This window comes from Lactuca sativa, chromosome 2, assembly GCF_002870075.4.
Source record: "Lactuca sativa cultivar Salinas chromosome 2, Lsat_Salinas_v11, whole genome shotgun sequence".
Classification (NCBI taxonomy): domain Eukaryota; kingdom Viridiplantae; phylum Streptophyta; class Magnoliopsida; order Asterales; family Asteraceae; genus Lactuca; species Lactuca sativa.
This window is the reverse complement of record NC_056624.2, coordinates 149,671,571-149,694,842: the sequence shown is the minus strand read 5'-3', so window position 1 is coordinate 149,694,842 and position 23,272 is coordinate 149,671,571. Positions and strand designations below refer to the sequence as shown.

General features: G+C 37.2%; 1 protein-coding gene across 1 annotated transcript; it reads left to right on the top strand.

Moving 5' to 3' along the window:
• The first annotated feature begins 5,196 nt into the window (after window positions 1-5,196).
• On the top strand, window positions 5,197-7,090 carry LOC111909654 (uncharacterized). Its single transcript, XM_023905433.1, has 3 exons — window positions 5,197-5,373; window positions 5,427-6,523; window positions 6,706-7,090. Exons 1-3 carry the CDS (start codon window positions 5,197-5,199, stop codon window positions 7,088-7,090), a joined length of 1,659 nt encoding a protein of 552 aa, XP_023761201.1.
• Window positions 7,091-23,272: the final 16,182 nt, after the last annotated feature.

Genomic DNA, 23,272 nt, shown 5'->3' with positions numbered 1-23,272 from the left:
ACGGTGATAATGGGCTGGAATTCAAAAACCAAGAGTTTGAAGAATTTGTTACTGAAAAGGGAATGTCTCTCAAATTTTCTGCTCCCTATACTCCACAACAAAATGGAGTAGTTGAAAGGCGAAACCATTCGTTGTGTAAAGCGGCCCGAACCATGCTCAGTTTTGCTTCTCTACCTCTGTACTTCTGGGCTGATGCAATTGCAGTTGCCTATTATACCCAAAATCGAACCTTCCTCAATAAGCGATTTTCCATTACGCCCTATGAAATTATGAATAATCGTAAGTCTAACGTCAAATTTTTCCATGTTTTCGGTTCCAGGTGCTTCATATTTAATTCTAAATATAACCGAAACAAGTTTGATGTGAATACATATGGAGGGATCTTTCTTGGCTACTCTTTGGCCTGCAAGGCATATAGGGTTCTGAACTAGAAAATCAAAGAAGATTGAAGAAACCTATTATGTCACATTCAATGATAGTTATGTGAAGAAACTTCAATTAAGCGAAAGTCCAATGAAGGAGATTTTTCTACAAAAAGGTCAAGTCACGGTTCCAATATCCAATCTGTTTGAAGAATACATAATGCTCTTTAATGAACCAGAGAAAGCCATTCTATCTGAAGCGAAAGCAGCTGATAATAAAGTTGACAACCTGAAGGAAATTATAAACAAAGCGACACAAGACATGGAAAGAGAACCTCAAAGCTTAAGCGAACCTCAAGATCAAGGTGAACCTACTCATAGATGTTCTACATCCCAAGGGGAGAGTTCATCTAGACCAAAGCGACCTGACTTGCCATTCCAGGGGAGAACCCATCTCCAATAATGACCCATGAAAGTCCAATCGAGGGGGAGAATTCTGACCCAATTGTTAATATTGTTTTGTCATTCGAGGGGGAGAATAACAATACAAATCACAAAGATTCTCAATCAGAACTCAAAAAAGAAATAAATGTTGAAATGGATCTTACTTATGATCCAGATTATCCTCCACTAGTAAAATGGACATGCGATCATCCAAAAACCCATGTTATTGGCGAATCCTCTGAGGGAGCTCTCAATTGAAAGCAAAGCAAACTGCTTTATTCTCTCAAGTAGAATTCCGCATGTTTAATTCGTTTGTTTCCAAGATTGAGCCGAAAACAGTGAATAATGCACTTGATCACTCTAATTGGGTATAGGCTATGCAAGACAAACTCAATGATTTTTAGCGAAATCGAGTCTAGAGGCTGATTCGCACACCAAAGGATGCATTTGTGGTTAGATTGAAATGGGTATTTAGGAACAAGATGGATAAAGAAGGAAATGTGATACGCAACAAAGCAAGGTTGGTAGTTAAGGGATATTGTCAGGAAGAAGGTGTAGATTACGAAGAAACCTTTGCTCCTGTAGCAAGGTTAGAATCCGTTCGGATCTTTCTGGCATACGTTGCTCACAAGAATTATGAAAATTTTCAAATGGATGTCAAATGTGCGTACTTAAATGGAGAACTAAAAGAGACAACATACGTTGAGCAACCACCTGGGTTTATAAATGAGATGTTTCCCAATCATTGCTACATTCTGGACAAGGCAGTTTACGGTCTGAAACAAGCCCCGAGAGCCTGTATGAAACTCTAACTCGTTTTCTGAAATTGTCTAAATTCAAACAAGGTTCGGTTGACCCAACCTTCTTTTGTAAAAAAGACGGTGAACACCTAATGATCGTCCAAATTTATTTCGATGACATCGTCTTTGGTTCCACGAATCCTAGCTTAACAGCTGAATTCTGGAAGTTGATGGAGACTAAATTTGAGATGAGCTTAATGGGTCCGATTAACTTTTTCCTTGGACTGAACATAAGATAGGGACCCGAAGGCATATTCATCAATCAGGAGGCTTATACGAAGACTCTATTGGCAAATTTTGGTATGTTGGGAGATTCTAAAGTGAAGGTTCCAATGGCATTCAGAATGAAGCTAACACCATCTCTGGAGAAACCGACTGCTGATATGACACTCTATCGTCAAATGATATGATCTCTTATGTATTTAACAGCTAGTCGACCAGATATTATGTTTTATGTCTGCTATTATGCCAGGTTCTAGGATAATCCATGAGAACCTCATATGTGGCTATGAAAAATATCTTTCGGTATTTGAAGCGAACCTCATCTCTCGGTCTTCGGTACTCGGCGAAATCTGGCTTCTTTGTTCAAGCATTCTCTGATGCTGATCTTGGAGGATGTGGCTTAGACCGAAAGAGAACAACTGGCAGGTGTCAATTGCTTGATGGAAAACTCGTTAGCAGGCAATCCAAGAAGCAAACATGTGTGTCTCTTTCTATAGCCGAAGATGAGTATATTGCTGCTGCATCTTGTACTTCACAGGTCATTTGGATACAAAGCCAACTTAGAGACTATGGCCTAAACATGAAGAAGATTCCACTCTATTGTGAATCAGAAAGCGCTATTCGGATATGTCACAATCCAGTGCAACACTCCAAAACGAAACATATAGCACTGAGATACCACTTTATCAAGGATCACGTTGAAGATGGTAATGTGGAAATCCACTTTGTTAGATCTGCTGATCAACTAGCTGACATCTTCACGAACGCCTTACCTAAAGTTAGTTTTAATAAAATACTCCAAGGCTTAGGTATGATGGAAGTTGAGTCTGTACTGAAGCCCTTTTCGCTACATTATAATTGGACAGGCGAAATAGAGTGAACGCTCAGTCTATTTCGGCTCCGATTTTTCGGGAACCGAAATGAACCGAACGCTCGGTCCATTTTGCTTCACTACTTCTAGGTGAAGTTTCAGTTGTATACTATGTACACTTTTTATATCCTCTCTCAATTCATTTTATTTCATAAAATTCAAAACTAATTTTTCTTTTTGTTTTAATTTCTTTTTTAGAAAATTCATAAAATCCAAAAATATGTTTTTTTTGTTTTGTATTTATTGATTATTATCAAAATCAAAATATCAAAAATATCACTGAAAGGTATCATGGACAATTCAAATGATGGAGCTGGGACAAGTATAAATTTCTTTATCTTCGTACTAGCTAAGTGTCCCTAGAAGCATGTTGTTGTATGTTGACCAAAGCCTCAAAGACTTCAAGTGAAGCCTTACTGATTTGATATACACAAATCAAGTCTTCCCAATCAGGCTGATAAAATCACTTGTGTCATGAGCTACCTTACTCGTCTCACATTTAGTTAAGAGTTGTCTGTTCGGTCCTTACTATATAGCAGAGGTACTTTCGGTTCTTTAACCTCCTTATCACTTTTCTCCATCACACTTAGGTTCATAATCGTAACCCTTGAGACTCTCAGAATTTACCACTGAGGTTTATGGTTACACAACATCTGTGTTAATGATCTTAGCTTTCTTTCACCACGTCCTAAGTGAAACCCAAAATCCAATACCTATAACGTATTGACGGTGAACAATCAAACGTTCTAGTTTTCACCCAAATATTAACGAAACCACTTTAGTGGAAGGTACCAAGAAATCTCTTTTTAATTTTTTTGGGATCTTTATGAAATTGTCTGACTCCAAGGCTTTTTCTACCCATAAGATCCAGTTTATTTTTATTTTTGAGATTTCTACAAAAATCATCAAGTCACTGAAAATTGATCAAACCTACTTGTTTTATAGACTACATTGGTCTCACAAGTACTTCATTCAAGTTTCGGTCATATATCAAGTTCCATAGTTTGAATGAAGTGAAAGCCACCCTATTAGTCATATAATTAAAATATGTCTTTCAATGTTTCTTAATAAGCATTTGATCGTATTTCAACGGGAAACCACACAGACACTTTTAAGTCTCTCTAGACTTTTAAGGAAGAGATTCGTGCTCGGGATCCACAGTTTCGTGTCTTAATTGACATTACTTAAATCCCATAAATTATTTTCTTTATTTCTTTTTCTTTGGCACACTCTTACACGAAGATATTTATGATTTTCCATAAGTCTTGATTGTGGTACTAGTTGTTATTTCTCAGATACAACGTTCGGTTCAATATGCTGAAGTGGTACACTATGTTGGGAGCGAAGGGAAATTTCATATGAAGCGAAAGGATGACTCGACATTTCAACAGGAATTTGGATCGTTTTAAAATTCAAGAGAAGATGAAAGGATAAGATTTTAAAGGCGTGTGAATTTGAATCATTTCCCTTCTCACGCCGCCTGACATGCTTGACACACTTTTAGGAGTAACAGTCGTCAAATCGCGCTTTTTCAGGCGTTACGTCAGCAGATCGTACAATCATCCCTCCAAATTTTTCTCTCTCATGGTAATCTTATAAAGGGATTTCTCAACTTCCTTTTATGCTCTTACCACTTACAAATCCTCTCAAGCACTATACAACGAATTCTCTCTCTACTGTTCATCTTTTTCTTCAAGGTTCATCAATGGCGGATTCCTCTTCTGTTCATGAACACAGTGCCCAGTCCTCTCTTCTCACCATTAAACCAAATCAAAACCTCATCATTGATCACTCACCTTTCCAGTATGATCCCTACATGCTGCAAGTGGTTGAATGCCTCAAATATTCACCACTTGTAGTTTCCCTAACCAAAGTGGAGTATGTTCCCATGTCACTACTTTCTCAGGTCTACTCAACCGCTGTCTACGATAAGGTCAAGGAGAGAATTTTCTTTGAAATCTTCAATCAAAAGGCATCGATTTAAAAAGCTAGATTTTGCTTGGTGCTAAGGATTGCTATCGACGACCACATGATCAACCCTGATTCCGTTACCACCACGCAACTCTTCACAATGTTCTATGATATGGGGTACACTGAGGTTCTCACCACTGTCAAAAAGTTCAAGAAATCATGCCATCCTCCTCAGTGGAATGGCCTTTTTACCCTCCTCTTTAAGGGTTTATCGAAGAGGGTTGCATGGTCTGATGGGGTGAGCAAGGCGTTCATGACCCTTCTCTACGGTCTGTACCATGGGGTCAACATGGACTTTGGGTCTATCTTATGGTCTCAACTGGTTCAAAGTCTCAGTTCTATTTCTTGCTACTCGGAAATCTCTTGCGCTAGGTTTTGGGCTCTTGTTACTCAATGGGTGATGGAGAAGTTTCAAGTTCCAACAATAGCGGACTGATTGATATCGTCTATTGCTACCTTCCACGCGACGAAGATAATAGTTTCTGATCCATCGAAGTTTATGTTTATTGGTTCGGTTCCGGAATCCATGTACATGTGTGTTTCTAGTGAAAGAAAATTGATGAATGAGTACAGGCAGCTACCTCCTTCAGGACCAAGGAAACTTACTCCCGAAATGCAAAGCTCGCTAGACGCAGCAGATAAACCAACAAAACGAGGGAAGAAGCCTGAAAGAAAAGAGGAGAAGGAAGGTCAATCCTCTAAAGTTTCTACTCCCAAGAAGCAAAAGTATGAATAAACAATCCTTCTGCTCTAAAGAAACGCAAGACCAAGAAGAAGGCACACAAGCCGAAGGCTCCTTCTTTAAGTGATTATGACTGCGTTCCATCTGACCAACAGCCCGAACCAGATTCTAGTGATGATGATGTTTCTCAGCACAAGAGTTCGCTTCGAGGTAATTCGCCTCCACCCTCACCAGTTCATGAAGGTAACCAAACCTCACCTCCTCCTTCTCCTACACAATTGGTTCCTATTACCATTGCTCCATGCCCTCCTCCCATCTCATCTTCAACTACAACCTCAATTCCAATTCCCACCCCTTTATTCACCGAGGTTACCACAACCACTACTACTACAACCGAACCTCAAGTTCGTGTCAACATATCTGATATTGGGGAACCTACTTCAGAATCTGAACCCCCAATTACCTTAAAACCTCTGTCCTCACCTCCCTCACACGAATCTGACATTGTTCTTGGCGGAGCAGAAATGGAGTTTGATTCTATCTATTTTAGCCCATATCGAGTTCAAAGCGATGATGATGATGATGATGACGCTCCTGTCATCAAGAGGCAATTAAAGAATCTGAATGACAAGCTTGACCAATTGCTTTCTTCTTCCTCTTCTAATGCAAGTGAGGCATACTCTGAAGCTGCAATCAAGGCTCTGTTGGCAACCTTTGTCAAGGAGCATGACACTTCCATTTCTAATGTTGTTAAAGCTACAGATGCTTCCACTTCCTCATGCCAGAAAGCTTCTATTGCAGTTGAAGAATCCACCAAAGATTGCAAGCAAGCGACCGCAAAAGTCGAAAAACTAATTTCTTATGCTCACGTTTTTCTTGATTCTCTTCAAGCTGCAGCTCAGAAGAATGCTCAAATGGTGAATGCTTCTGTTGATAATCTTACCAGCTCGCTTCAAACTGAAAAGAAGCACTTTGAGGAAGCACGTCAAGTCATGGAGACTAACTACACTAAGCTTCAATCATCTATCCATACACATCTTGATAAACTCCAAGCTAATCTAGCCATGGAAAACAAAGTCATTGATGAACTGGCTCTCAAAACCACCAAAGTCAAGACTCAGGTTCTAAAGCTTACCCAGGCGCTAAAAGAAAACGATGAACTTAATTCAGAGTGAGCTGTCATCAAAAGCAGCGTTGGGGATGTGCACTCTATTCTTTTAAATCTTCTGGATGCACATGACTCGGTCCTTACTATCTCGGTTCGACACCACTTGGCTGAGAAGATGAGACCTGCACTAGACATTCTAAGCAGTATTGAAGGTGTTCTGGAGACTATTGTCCCTCTGAAACAAGGGGAGAAGATGTTAGCCACGGTCAACCACAACAACCTCCAACAAGCAAACCCATCTCCCAACCAAAAGTCACTGCTGAACCGAAGGGTAATGAAGCTTTGGACAGTATGAAGGACAAACGAAAGAAGAAAGTTGGTGATGCTAATAAGGTTGAAATTGAAGATGTGGTTGAAACCGTAGAAGAAACTTCCAAAACCGAAGACCTCAAAATAAAACGAAATGAACGAGAGCTTGAGGAAAAGCTTCATAAAGCAAATGAAGAAGCTGAAAGGGAGAGGAAACAAAAAGAAGCAAATGATGCATTGGAACGAAGGAAATCTATGTTTCCTCTGTGGATGATGGAAAAACTTCTGAAGGAGTTAATTGAATCTCCAAGCACACATTGACTCAAACTGGTCCTTTCATTCGATCTTGATAATTCCAAGGATTCTCAGTTTGATATGACAATCACCCGAAAGGCGTTCATATTTCATTGTTTCGAGTCAACTATTGCCATCCCCTCTCCTGACCCGAAGGTTGATTGACATCTGATCGAATATTATCTTGCGTTCTCTCAACCGCGATACCTGACTTGGAGTAAATAGAAGATCACAACAGTCAAGGTGTAGAAACCCACTTCGGCAGGGAAGTTTATCAATATCAAATTCAAAGTGACCCAAGACCCAGACAGTTCGGTTCATATGATCTCCCTTGATGATTTTCCAAATTTAAATCCTCATGACTGGATTGTCCTGAACAATATTTTGTTGACTAATCAACAAGATTATGAGCCTATCATCGATCACATCAAGCGAATGCTGGTGTGTTATATTCTTGAAGTCGCGAAGATGGATCAGGAGATCACCTCTGCCTTAAGGAAGAAACCCACTATCAAGCCAATTAAGAAGGCAAGTGACATCAACGTGATGATGAAGGGAAAAATCAACCTATAGTTTCACACAATCATGTTCACCAGAGGCGAAGGTCAAAAAAGCCTGTTCGCTCTCGTTGACAAACACCTGTTCTCCACTTCTTTCTTGGATCATATTCTCGATATAATATACAGGTGCAATCAGAACAGTGATGCAGATAAGAAGATGTTTTCATATATGCTTCGGTTGTATATTAACTTTCATCAAACTCTACTTGCCATCATACCGAAGCTATTCAAGATTGTGAAGAAAACCACCGTTACTCAACCGAAGTGATCTCTCGCCTAAATTGGTGCAAAGGGGAAGATTGTTGAGTCTATGGGTTGTGCCATTGGGCTTCATTAGTTTAGTCCAATGTATTCACGATTTGGGCCTATCCAACCGTGTATTTGTTTTTAGGGTTTAGTATTTATGGTGCATGCATGCATCACATTAGATACACTTCTTGAATATTTCCTTGATCGTACTGTAACCTTAGCACACCTCTATAGTAGAAGTTCTTCATCGAGATCTTCTGAGGTGTTGCTGTTTTAATCATTCGACATCTGTTTGATTCATTGTATGTTTGCACTTTGGTTTAATTTCTGATTTATTTGTTAAGAATCTTATTGATCCTAAAAGAGTTTTCAACTCATCAAGATGCACCAAACCCATGAACGAATCTCTTAAATTACATCTGGTTAGGAAAAAGTCGAGTATGAATACACAGAAGTTTATATTCGCTCGTGAATTGGTAAAATATGACTAGAGGGAGTAGATACAAATTCGAGAGATAATTTCTAAGCATAAAGGTGTTCATGCTTATGAGGTAAAACTGGCTATTCAAAACCTCGTCAACAAAGTAAAGAAGCTGAACTTAGTACATTCAGCTGGTTCATCTTATTCATCTAACTCAGAAAGAACTAAGAAGCCTAGAATGTCCAAATACACTAAGTTCATTCTTCCACGTGGCTCTCCCTACATCAACAACAAGATTACAGTAGGTGTTGTGTTGATACATGAAAAGTGAACCTCTAGCAATCCCAAGAAATCAAGTTCCAAATTCAGCTGAATCCGAGATATGGTGAAGTTTTGAAGCCATATCAAGTTCGAGATCCAGATGTTCCGAAGTCAGGAAGCTTGTTGGGGTGCAAAGTTATTCATTATTGACTTTGTAAATGTTTGACTTTTGTAAAACCCACTTGCATGTGGATTACTAGCCTTTTGACACATGTGTTAGTGAGAGTGAAAGAGAGACATGTAAACACCTCTATATAAGGTGGGTTTGTCCACTTGTAGAGGTGTGCTTGAGAGATGTAAAAGTTAAGTGTGTAAGTGTGTGTTATTTATGTAGTCTAGATCTAGATCTTTTTTGTGTAACACCATATACAATGAATACATCTCTTGAACACCCAAATCACCATGTTCATTGTGCAAACTTTAATTCCGCATGCCAAACAATGTTCTTTGTCACTACAATTGGTATTAGAGCGAGTCTTCAACATCAAGGTGATATTTGAAGAACGATTCTCGGTTTGGCAATTTTTGTCGCAATTTGATCAATTTTGGTGAGTCTCTCTCTATGATCTCTCTTAATCTTGTTGAATCGTGCATTGTGTTTATGATTTTTTATCATTTTGTCTCGGATTGGATTGAATTTATTTCAAGCCCAATTGTAGATCCAATTTATTTTCTTTCATAGATCAAATCCAAATAAATAGAAAAATCGAGTCAAATCTCAATATTCATGTTACTGTTCGTATGTTTGGATATTTGAAACCCAAGTTTCTGATTCTTTACTATTCATTTAATCATGTTCAAGCCCATAAACAATTTCAATTCAATAAAGTGTGAGCCTAACATCGATTAAAGCAGATGAATTATTGAACTCGTCATTGGTGTTGTCAAACGCTTCAGTTAATTGTACCATTGGATTTACACACATTTGTTCATACTTCTCAATCGATCGCACATAATTTCTCTTCTCGTTTTCTCGATAAGTTTGTATGCTTTCTTTTGTTTGAATGGCGATCGATAATCTGATGATATACTTTGATTTCATGTGATTTGATACATGATGAAATCAAGTTCAGACAAGTTCGAATGAAGAATCGTCAAAATTAATTCTTGATTTTGATGAATATCATCAAGAACGTTTGAAGGCGATGAAGAACAGTGAAATATTCCATTTCGTGTTTGTCGATTGACGATTTGAAAAATCAAATCTTCATTTAAAGTCAAAATTTGATATTTCAATTATGAAGGATATGATTTTGGGGATGAATTCAGTAAACGAAATGGGTTTTAAGGTTGAAAGAGTTGAAATTTAATCAAATTTCAATTTAATTTCGAATCTGGAGGTATCGATGTTCTTGATGACGAACAGGAAGTGAAGGCAGCATTGCTGACATATTTGATTTTGAATGTTATTTGATGATAGAATTGATTTTGGTTGTTTGAGTGATGAATGAAATGAAATTTGGGTTGTGAACGAAGAATTGATGAACAGTTGGGTTGAGTTACTAAAAGATTCGAAGGGTTGAAATTTGTTGTTGATGACAACGATTTTGGAATTGGGGCGAATGATCGAATGTTTGGAGTCGAGTATTGAGGATCAATTGTGAGTTTGGTTTACATGGATCGATTTAGATTGGAGGTGATCTTGCCTGAAAAGCGAAAGTTCGACGGGTTATTAAAGGGTTAATGATCGATTTGGGGTCCCTGTAATGTTAAGATTCGAAGATTTGGGGAATCGATGGTTTGAAGAACTGTAACAATGAACTGTAAGAACGAAGAATGGTTTTTTGGGTTGAATGTATGAAGTGAAAAAATCCGATTAAGAGATATTCAGAGGTTACTGTACATTCAGAGTCTTCGTATGCTTTGCATTCGTGTGTTTGGGAAAAATTTTGGGAAGACGATTTTCATACGAAGAGGAGAGAGAAGCAAAATTTCGTATGTTTGGCAAAATTTCGTATGTTTGGAAGCAAAACCAAAATTTTCGAATATAGTCCCTCAAATTTCGAATGGTTGTCAATTGGGAAAAGGCTTCGTATGATAGAGCAAAAGTCTTCGTATGTTTGATCACAAAAAGCTTCGTATGAATTAAAAGAAAATGGGAAGTTTCGAATCTGGCCACTGAACCTTCGAATTTTTGACACTTCGAAAATTAAAGCAAGTTTCGTATGTTTGACACTTTTCACCAAACTTCGAAAATTGTTTGAGGCTTCGCATATTTGGTACTAGTCTTCGTATGTTTGGAGCACAAAGGCAGAATTTTCGAAGATGGTCCCTGAGACTTTGAATTTTTGGCAGTTTGCAACCAAATTCAAAAAGGACTGTTTTTTGCTGAAAATTGAAGAAAGTGAATTTCAGGCCCCTGCAATTTGTGCAAATTGACGCTTTCTACCCAGCTTTGGAAAAGGGGGAGAGTTTTGCATATTTTGTTGTTTTGGGCGCACCGGGTCACTGCAAAATTTTAAAATTGACAATCTCTACCCGTTTTTGATAAATTTTGTCGAAGGCGGTCCGTGAACGAAGCTAAAAATTCAATATTTTTTGGATTTTCCGGATTAAAGCACACAGTTTATGCCACATGTTAAGGGGGAGTTTTGACACGAAAAATTCCAAATAGAGCACGTTCTTTTTCCTTGGGAGTTTTATAATCAAATTTCGATTATAAAAAAGGGGAGAAGTTTTATATGGAAATTCGAACTTGTATTTTTCATATTACGCAGATTTGAAGACCGAAGTGATCTTGAAGTTTTGAAGCCTACGAGATGATGCAATTGGAAGTTCAGAAGTGATGTATTCGAAATGGGTTTGGCTTTTATTGAAGATTTTTGGGGTGTGTTTTTAGCGCAACTTTAGGGTGATTATTTTTAATCATTCGTTGCTGCTCGGTTTGTACGGTCTTACATCTTAGAGCCCAAATTGAAGAATCATGGAAGAATTGAAGATTGAAGTTCGTTTCGACATGTGTCACCTTTGAGGCTCGAACCGCGTAGTGCTTGATTTTGGAAGAATTGAAGTGGGTCATCCATTCCTAACTTTGAGGGGAAGAATGTTGGGGTGCAAAGTTATTCATTATTGACTTTGTAAATGTTTGACTTTTGTAAAACCCACTTGCATGTGGAGTATTAGCCTTTTGACACATGTGTTAGTGAGAGTGAAAGAGAGACATGTAAACACCTCTATATAAGGTGGGTTTGTCCACTTGTAGAGGTGTGCTTGAGAGATGTAAAAGTTGAGTGTGTAAGTGTGTGTTATTTATGTAGTCTAGATCTAGATCCTTTTTGTGTAACACCATATACAATGAATACATCTCTTGAACACCCAAATCACCATGTTCATTGTGCAAACTCTAATTCCGCATTCCAAACAATGTTCTTTGTCACTACAAGGCTAATGCATTTTGGCTTTACTTTGATGTAATAGTTCATAGGACTTAGTCGTATGTATCTTTTAGATGTCAGCTTTTCAAACACAAATCATTATCCAGTCCTTAGGATGTTGTAATGGTTTGTACGATGTTCCTCCTTCACTATTTAAGGATTGGATGCTTCAACAATTGGTATGTGAACAAACCAAAGTATTAATCCAATAATAGCCATCACTTTTAACTTTCCTTCAACTCAAAGTTCTTTCATTACATTCTTATTGTTCTTAAATTATCTTTGAATTGATTATATTCAAATTGACTTCATTTATTGCTTGAATACTTTGTTGATTATATATCCTCGAGTCCTAACTAGTTTACCAGATTCTACTGGAACCTCATATTAAGAGCAGACTTTGATATTAAAGATTAAATCAAGGCTTGAGTTTTCAAACCTTGTCCCTGCGATACCTTGGTATATCAATCATTTCTGTGTTCAGGATAAAGGTTCTTCTATATACCGCTTCTGCTCTAATATCTTAACTTCAATGGCTGCTCCTAATTCATTTCAGCAAATGTATTCAATGCAAATAACAAATAGTGTAGGTCGCCCTTCTCGTGCCTCATTGCTAGTTGTTGAAGAGTGTGATCACTGGAAAGTTAGAATGGAAAGATTTTTAATTGGTAAGGAAAAAGGTGAAGAAATATAGAGATCCAAGAAAGAAGGTCCACATGTTCCGTTCAGACAAACAGTGAGAGATGTCGTGGCAACTATCATGGGGAAAGAAAAATAATGCTCAACACCTCTCACTGATACATACATCGAAAAACTGCATGCATATCAAGTTGTATTTTCCGAGATGGTGTTCGGTGTTCCTCCTTCTTTCTTTGAGCACGTTAAGTTGTTCAAGTCTGCTAAAGAGATTTGGGGCACTCTTCAAGATCTGTTCGAAGGATCTGAGAATATGAAATACAAGCATATGACTTCATTTGCTAATGACTTTGATACATTCACCACTACTCCAGGGAAATCCGTAGCCTTGACTTCAAATATGTATCGAATTGTTGTAAACAACATGAATGCACACGAAATAACCATAAATCCTCTCGAGTACAACCTGAAGTTCATCAATAGCCTCGGAAAAGGTTCGGGGAATGTCAAACTGTGTCTTTAGAGTAATGGATCTTTGAAGAAGTTTAAGCTTTACCAACCCTTTGACGAACTCTAAGGTCATGAATCAAACATTGCATAAACGTTAAGAGAACTGTCAGGAGGTCCTCTTGCCTTGGTTAGTCAGGTTAACCCAATCATTCCAACCCCATCCATGTCAGATCTCTTCATAACTATCCCACCTGTTACACCATTTTAACCAACCTTTCCCACTCCATCAACTCCACCTATTATGAATCATGCTGAGAATTTCGATCCCAATGCAGCTGAGTCCGAACTTCGCTTTCAACAAGATTTTGCATTAATGTCCATGAAATATAAGCATCCATGGAATCCCTCTCACAAACCTTATCATAACTATTTCCAATCCCCTCATCAAAATAATCCTTAACCATTTCCTATCTTTAGAGAATCCACCTGCTTACAAACACAACATCTCGTCATCAAGTCATCCCTTGGAATCCCACGATAATCCTAAGTGAGACAAACCTAAGATAGTTTGTCACAAGTATGGTCATGGTAATCATTTTGCCTAAGATTGTATGGTTGAAACTACTCAGAAATTAAATATCAAGGATTTTGCATATTATGCCTGCAAAGCTCAAGTGATGGTTGCAAGTGAGAAAGCTTTCGTTAATATTGTGTCAAGAAATGTTAAAGAGTACCAATCTCCTGGAGATGAGGACGATGTCAGTACTTGGAGAAATATGGTTCTTATGGCTAGAAAAACGATCGAATGTGATGAAGGCTATTGGTCATCAGGTTTAGAAGGAGATGTCGAGCCAAAATTTTGCGACATGGCAACCAATGATCCACCAGGCAAGAGCATCATTCAACAGGTAAAATCTATTTAGCTCTTTGTGAACCATATCTATCCCATATCCAATCAGATATGACCATCATCCATAAAGCCTATGAGTTTGTCATAGAAATAAGTGAGAAGCTGGAAAGTGAGCTGACTCGCCTTAGATTACGATTCGAAGATAGGAAGCTTAATATAGAATCATTAGAAAGAGATCTTGTAATGTCCCAAGATGAATGTATCATTTTAAAAGAGAAATATGATATCACTTATTCTGAAAAAATGTTCTAGTTTCTAATAACAAACGTCTGAATGCCAAAATTGATGTTTTACATCATGCAATAGATATTCTTGAAGCAAGTGAACGAATGACCAATAATTTTCTTTATCCATGGTCCAAAGCACCGGGTCTCAGAAGCGAGTTTCCGAAACCTATTGCTCGTCCCTTGAAGGAGTTACAAAATCTAACTTTTATGGGAGAGATTCTAAACCGCAAACATATGGATACCCCTGTCTCACCATTTTCACCCCTTCCTAAGACCTCAAACCAGTTTTAATCTCTGATTCCTGAGTTTTAACCTATAGTCGTCAAATGTCCTGATTCCACGCCATTTCCTTCTCTGATACACCTGGACCTGAATCAGACCTCAGAATCATTCCCTAGCATCACCTATATTGAAGTTCAAATTCCGAACTTCGGTTCTCCTAAAAATTGTGAGATCAGATTTTGTATGGGCATGTTTAAATAGTGACGTTGATGAAGAAATTTCAGGTGATTATTCATCCGACTCTTGTGTTTCTAATTCTCAAGTGATTTCAAAAATAACCCAAGTGCCAATCAATCCTAAGTTTGACAACCCATAAGCTGGCCAAACTTCCAAGTCAACATCTGACTCTCGGAAGAAACCTTGGTTAAATAGGAAAGAAGTTTCCGACCCTAATATTGAAGCCAAAAGTTCCCTCAAAAAGGAAATTAGATCAATACATGATTCTTGATTCATTGAGAGTTCTAAAAAGAAAGTATCTCGGACTATTAGCCCATTCACTAGGAACCACAACACATTTGCGCCTATTAAGATTCTTAAAAGGTAATCCAATCCTCCTAGTTCAGTAGCTCAAAACAAGGTTGCCAGTGCCATTCCAAAAAACACTACTGTTGATACTCATCCCACCAAAACTAACTCTCATCGGACAGTTTCTTATGTGTTTATTGCTAAATCAGAAGGCACAATTTTCAAACCACAACAACTTTCAAAACCAAATGTGCCATCAAAAGTAGCAAACAAGGAACGAGTTGTTAAGAACATTGTTACTTAAAAAATTTCAAACGATTCAAAGCAAAAATTTGAGTGGAAAGTAAAAAAGTGTTGAAAAAGAAACTGTAACTTCAAGTGACACTGTGATTCCTACCACTCCAAAATATGATTGTTCGAGAAAAGTTTTTTCTAAACAACCTGTTGTTGAATATGATTTCTGGATCAATGAAAAGACCATGGCATTTTGCTTCTTTCCGAAAGTATCTCAGAACAAACCCTTCCATACATTTGTTGCATAAAAGTCACAACCAAAGTCCAAAGCACGTGCCAAAGTCCCAAAACCTAACTTGGAGCCTAAAAATTCCAAAATTCACTGATTTTCCAGGCACTCTATGCTTCGGAACAAGATACAATATGGTATATTGATAGTGCTTGCTCTATGCACATGACGGGTCAGAAATACTTTATGTGTGATCTCAAACTCTCTCCCAACACTGGCTATGTAACGTGTGACAACAACTCTAATTCTCAAATCCGAGGTTATGACATCCTCACCAATGGCAACTTCTTTGTATCAAATGTGGCATATGTAGCTTACCTGAAGCACAACTTGATTAGTGTGGCTCAACTCACAAACTCCAACCAAAGAGTTGAGTTTTGCAAAAATCATAGCTACGTCATGACATCGGATCCAAAATAATGTCTAATCAAGTCAAATTGCAACAAAAACATGTACTCATTAGACATCAATATGATCATTGTCAAGCGTCAACTGTGTCTTCTCTCAAAGACCGTTCATGATGTTAGTTGATTCAAACATCGAAGGGTTGCTCATTTAAACTTTTGATATATGAATTATCTTGTTTCCGGTGAAATGGTCAGAGGTCTGCCTCTCCTCAAGTTCGAAAATGATCACTTAGGTGTTACATGTGAATGTGGGAAGCAATCCAAGAAAGTTCATCCTGTTCATCACTTGGGTCTTCTTCCTTAGGCTGAAATCTGAGACGGCCTCAAAACTTATCAATTTTATCAAAGGAATTGAAGTTCTTGTCAAACTACCTATTAGACGGATTCGAAGTGATAATGGCTCGGAATTCACCAATGTCACCATTGAGAAATTCCTCTCTGATAAAGGCATTGACCACAATTTCTCTACTTCATACACTCCTCAACAAAATGGTGTGGTTGAAAGAAGAAAAATAACTCTCGTTGAAGTTGCTCAATCGATGCTCAAATTTGCACATCTTCCGCTTTATCTCTGGGCAAAAGTTATGTCCACTGCCTGCTTCACTCAAAATATAAGCATCATCAATCGACGCCTCAACATGACACTGTATGAAGCCATGAATGGTTGCAAGCCGGCTATCTCATTCCTTCATGTCTTTGGCTGCAGGTGCTTTATCAAAAACAACCATGATAAAATCACAAAATTTCAAACCAAAACCAGTGAAGCGATATTCTTGGGATACTCATCAAAATCCAAAGCCTACCGAGTTCTCAATCGTCGGACTCGTGTTCTTGAAGAAAGCTTTGTTGTCACCGTCTATGACAACTATGTTCAGAATTATGGCCAACCAATGTCACAACCCACATCATGGAGTCCGATGCTTAATCTCCAAGATATCTGAATACTCAAATTATCCATGAAGTTGACTTCGAGACCCTTTTTAGAACGTCGGAAATAGCTCTTGATTCGGAATCTCGATTAAAACCATCCTCATCAACTGAAGCTCCAATTTCCCATAAATGTTTCCATTCCGATTTCCACTTTTCCTCCATTTGATTCTGATCCGTTTCAACATTCTCAAGTTGAGGGGGAGAATGGTCATCCCTCTCTTGAATCAAATGTTGAAGGATTCCAAGATGTAGCAGATCAATTCGCCGAATTCGATCCTACTCCAAGCAACAACGAAGATGATGCCCACTACTTTGACTTTCCGAACAACGACGATGCCCAATACTTTGACTTTCCGAAAAACAAAGATGTATATATATATATATATATATATCTAGTTCAGAAGTTCAGGGGGAACATCATCCTCAAATTCAAATTATTCAGTGGGTGGGGGGAGGGGGCAACACAACCCCATTGTTGATTTCAGACCGTCCGATGGTGTTCAAACTCGTCCTCCAAATTAGGTCATCGGATGTCTCAACGCTAGTGTTCAAACTCGTTCTGCGACTAAAATTCAAAATGAATGTCATTTCTCGACACTTATATCAATGGTTGAACCAAAATCCATCAAGAAAGCATAAGAACATGTTGATTGATTTATAGCCATGCAAGAAGAGTTGGTAGAATTTGATAGAAGTGAAGTGTGGACTCTCGTTTATCCTCCTTAGGATCACACTATTGTTGGTACAAGATGGGTTTTCCAAAACAAGCTAGATGACAATAGAATTATTATCCGAAACAAAGCAAGATTGGTGGTCAAAGGATTCACTCAGATTGAAGGACTTGATTATGACGAGGTCTATTCTCCTGCTGCTCGTCTTGCAGACATCAAAATCTTTCTTGCTTATGCAGCTCAGAAAGGCTTTAAGGTTTACCAAGTTAATGATTAGGCGGTTCCAAATGAGCATGAATCGTGAATTATGTTTCTTCCTTAGACTCTAAGTAAAGAAAACCAACAGAGAAATGTTTATTCACCAAGAAAAATACATTTCCAAGCTTCTCAAAAAATATTCAATGGACACATGTGCCTCTGCAAAGGTTCTTATGGATTTCGGACACAAGATCTTCTTGGACCCATCATATGTTGTTGTTGATTAAACGAAGTACAAAGGAATTATTGGATCGCTACTCTACCTAACAGAAACTCATCTGGACATCATGTTCTCCACATGCCTGTGGGCCAGATTTTAGGTCAATCCAAAGATGTCTGATCTTTTGGCGGTCAAGAAAATAGTCCGATACCAAAAAGGTACCAAGATCCTCAGAATTTGGTATCCGACAAATGAGAGTGTCCTTCTTTAAGCATACTCCAATTCAAACTATGTTGGTCTTCAATTGGACAGAAAAAAGCACATCAGGAGGTTGTTAATTTTGTTGGGTTTTAAGCACTATAACACTTTTATGGTGCACATGCAACCCAAGATACTTTGGATCTATGCTTTCTCTAATTATACATGCATTTTCAATTTTCCAAAGCATACATCCTAACTGGCATAAATAGAGGATATGCAACACAAAAACTCATAGTTAGATGAATACGTCATATGTAGTTTGAAGTTCTTGTCCTTTGAAAGCTTTAGCATCTCAAGTGTGATGTCTCTAATGTGTCACAAGAACCAAATGCAAGAGGAGACTTGAGAGAATAGGCTAGTTAGCACAAAATCGAATATCACTCTCTTAGAATTAATGGGCAACTGATTTTGGCTCTTGGGGATTGCTTTTATAGTGTGACAAATGCTAGGGTTTCATCCATGCAACCCCTAATGTACCATGACCCTTAATATTACTTAGGCTCCATGGGTTAAACCTCCATAGACTACCACATTGATTTAGCACATCCTAATTAACCATGGATCATTGACCCACACTATAAGAATCATTTATTTACTTAATCAGTCCCCATATATTTAATTAGTCTCTTTTGATCACCAAATTAATTCTTGATCAATACTAATTAAATAATATGATTTCTCAATTAATATATTATACTTATAATATATTAATAAATCACAAATAGCCTCATTCTCAAAAGTCCATCCTATCAAATTGCACTGGTGAAGGCAACCTAAAAAAACCATGCTACAATCGGGTCAAGTACATCCCAGTTATAGTTATGGGATTAGACACCAAATCTAACAGTCTCCTACTTGGATAAGTCTAATAACTATAACTGCCAATGCTTCTTCAAAATCCGATTAGCAATCGTAGCTTTCAAAAGCCGCTGGCAAACTTTAAGCTAGTCAGTGACGCGTCCTTTAAATAAGGGATCATATATTCCTCCATTCTAGATATCGTATGAACTGAGACATCAATTATAATCATTCTCTCTGTTCACGTGTTGCTTCCCGATTTTCGATTTATGACGACCGACTAATTGAACAAATTAAATCAGTGCAGGCTTGGCCAAACACTTGGGGTTGTCATCACTAAATCATCGAGGGGCCCATATATATCGCTTTTATCCTACATTGGGTAAAAGGAATGGATAAACTTTGACTCAAATGCTTGCTTGTACTTACTCATCAAATCACACACAATAATATATTTTATAACACCAAGTTACTGGTGCATTTACGTATGTCAATGTGCAACCAACTTGTAAACTACAACTCACATGTCTTGGTTTCAAGAATATAAGATATTATCGTCTCACAATCACTCGTGATAAAATCCATGAAGTGATTCAGATGAGCGTGGGTTTAATCCAATACTCGAATCTTATTCCAGAAGTACTCATGAACAATGCAGCAAACTTATGCTATGTCTAAAACGAAAATCTACAATCAGATTCATGACAGTCTTGCCTAAATACCTACTTTCAAAGTATGATCGACTGTGGATGGTTTGAATAACCTAGTTATTCAGGAAGTCAAAACATGCAAAGTGAAACACAAGAATAATCGACTCCAATATTGTCTCAAAACTTTTGAATATAAATAAAAAACCTTTTATTTAATCACCATATTGATTACACATTATTCACTGTATAATGTTTCGATTTATCAACTAGATACTTGAATTAAAACAATAGTTATCCCATGCTCCAAGCATACACACTATGTTTATCTATGGTCCTTACTTTGTGAAATGGATCAATTGTAAACATTTCCAATGACACTCATTTTACAATTCCAAATCCTTATCATAAGTGTAAGAATACCAAGTCCTTACCACTTACTGTCATCTGTTAGATTCTAAGCTTATATGCAGTGATCATTTTGTAATGACTATGTACACAAGTCACCAAGACTTTACCAATTACAAAAATTTCCATTGGAGATTGTTACAAAACAATTCCATAGATACGAAGTCTCATATTCAAAGTACATTCCTTTGAACATTGTTATTGCATAAAAGTTTCTAACTTACTAATAGATTCTTAATATCCAACTCCCATTATGGAAAGTTTTCCATAATTGCCATATGACTATCCATTCTTAGTAGAATCCTATCTATTCAAAATCATGTCAATATGATCTATCCATTACTATACTTCCAATTTTCCATAAGAAACCAATCTTTGGCGAACCTTGGATTGTTCTTAGCAATTGTTTAACAACTTTAGTCATATACAGTTCTGGTCCATTTTCTCTCTTAATGCCCTAGGCGTTTGGAAAATTCCGAACACATAAATATTATAGCATTTGCAATCGATCATATACCCGAAGCATATGAAATACGATTCATAATGTCTTATATAAAGACATGATACTTTACCATTCTCTTGCTATAATATTTCCATATATAGAAATTCCTTATGTCGAATCTTTTCAACATAACATTCATATATGTCCTTGACTAAAATTGGTTAAAATCTCAATTTTAACTTTAATAATTGAAATGAAGTATAAGTTCCTCTCCCTTAACTATAGCAAAACAACTTTTTAAACCCTGTAACTTTGCGAATTGAACCCTTTGTTTTCTATAATTTACATTGCTAACTCGCAACACTTACCATAATAATTATGCTCCCACTAGCATAATAATTATTATCTTACTAGCATACACTTATGATCCCACTAGCTTTGATATGTACCCAGAAATAAGTTGGACTTCTAGAAATCAATACTTTTTGACTTTCTTACTAAAGTTCAGATTTCTGATACAAGATTCTCTTTGTCAGAAACATTACTTGACAAAAAAATATTCAAGAGTCAGTGTGGTTTCTTATCAATATAGACATTTCTGACAATCGGTCTTAGTTGATCTTTGTTTTATCCAAAACATCATAGCTTACCAATCTCAAATGTACAAGAGTAGAAAAAATTTTACTCTACATTTGATAAGTGCTATAAACCTTTCTTAAGATTATGTCACTCAATGTACAATCTTGAAGTATGACTCTAAGACTTGATTTTGGAACGAAGTATGACTCATCCTCTTGATTTAACCATTTCAACAATTTTTAATTCCTAACCTTAGCCATACAAATGCACTAAGGTATCCTTTAGAGGATCAATTGTAACATGCTTCCATAATCATAAAGATGATCATAAAACACGATACTAAAGTACTCTCATTTCCTTTCAGATTGGAGAAACTTTTATCTTTCTACCTAATTGATTCTTCTTATTCGATCTGCTATACATTAAAACTTTTCCAATGATTCAAAATTATACTTAATCTTGTAAGCATAACCATATTTACTAAACTTTAGTAAATCATGTTGAATAGTCTTATCATTCTTTGTGGTGGACCTGAACCAGTACACAACAATTTGTACTAGATCCACTAGTCCTTCACTTGACTCACCTTTGTATGTGAACAAGGAATTAGTCTTAATTTCCCAAAGATGAAAATTCTCATTCATCATACAATACAAGTTGCATGATTCCAAGTTTCTATTCAATTGAAACTTGGGTGATGAGAATCTTTCCTTATTTGGTAATTTTAGACACTACCACAAACGAAAGAATCAAATACATATTGCTAAAAATAGAAACATACAAACATCAATTTTCACAAATGCCATTGTAAGGAAATATAAATAAGTTTTATTTATTTATAGAATGCAGATAAACTTGTCCTTACAATGCAATTACAAGTGAAAAACTATGTTACTACATATTTCTTAGCAATTTATTTGTGACATCCCCAAAATCTCGGCCAGAAAAGACTGATTTTCATTTATGCTTTTAAATATTTTCAGAGTAAATCCTTTTGATTTGAAAGAGTTGCGGAATTTGTTCCCAAAACAAAACATGATAAAATAATATTTATCAAAGCATTTCATCAAGAGATGCATTTCATTATATAATCAAAACTCGGGATGTCATGTTCCGATACAGACCATAAAGCATAAACGATAAACATTACAAGTCATTCAACAAATATATACATATGCAGACTTGTAAACAAAACAACAAGATGATCCATCCATCTTACGCCCTTGTGCCACTTCCTGTAATACAAATAAAACTAAGTGGGTCAGGCTTGGGAGCCTGGTGAGCATATAGGGTTTTCAACCCACAATAAATAAGTTATATTTAATTTCACCAACCAATAACTATCCCGATTACCCATTCCCGTTATCCTCACTTTACGTCCCTAAAACAACTATCTCAAGGGACCTAATCTAGGGTTTTCATCGGGACGGACATCACTGCGAAGGGGTTTCCTCAACAATAGATATCCTAAAGGCAACCATGAGGGGGATAGAGTACACCGGTGAACACATCGTTCACAACTCCTACAGGTTATGAACCTGCTAGCGTTCCACTGGACTGTCTAGAAAGAGTCCGTGGTCGTTATCCATACTCCGCTGAATAACTAGATCAACAACAACAACAACATCGAGGCCTCTCATCTGTTTATTACACACCAACTATCTACCCATGTTCTACCCAACATATTAGTAGATAAAAATATACATTTGTATACATAGTTTAAAGAAAACCTGTATAGCATGCTTGAATCAACACATATATCACATAACAGACGAGGCACACACACACATAACACATATCTCATAAAGAAATAAGCAGATCTATAAGATAGAAGAGAGTGAATACTCATTCACACATAACACAACCAAATATATACACATAGCACGTATTTTTATATAAAATACTTCGTATTATTGTATTAGAAGAAATAACTACACACTCACTTGATCAGAAGACGATCCGACAGCACTATGGCTTATAGAAGTAGTATTCCTCAGCAGATCTGGAAGATCTCCTCGAAAATCGAACTTCTCGCGGGCAGAGCTTCGACTCGGGAACCGCGCTTCTCGGGATCTTCGGGGTCTCGGGACTTGCCTCGGGGCTAGAGTATGATACCGGGGCTTCGGGGTAGCTTCGGCACGAAAAACAATGCAAAAGACTAGAGAGAAGCGAAGAAAATGAACAAGAAATGAGGCTGCATTCGGATCCTTTATATAGAGGCTGGAACCTC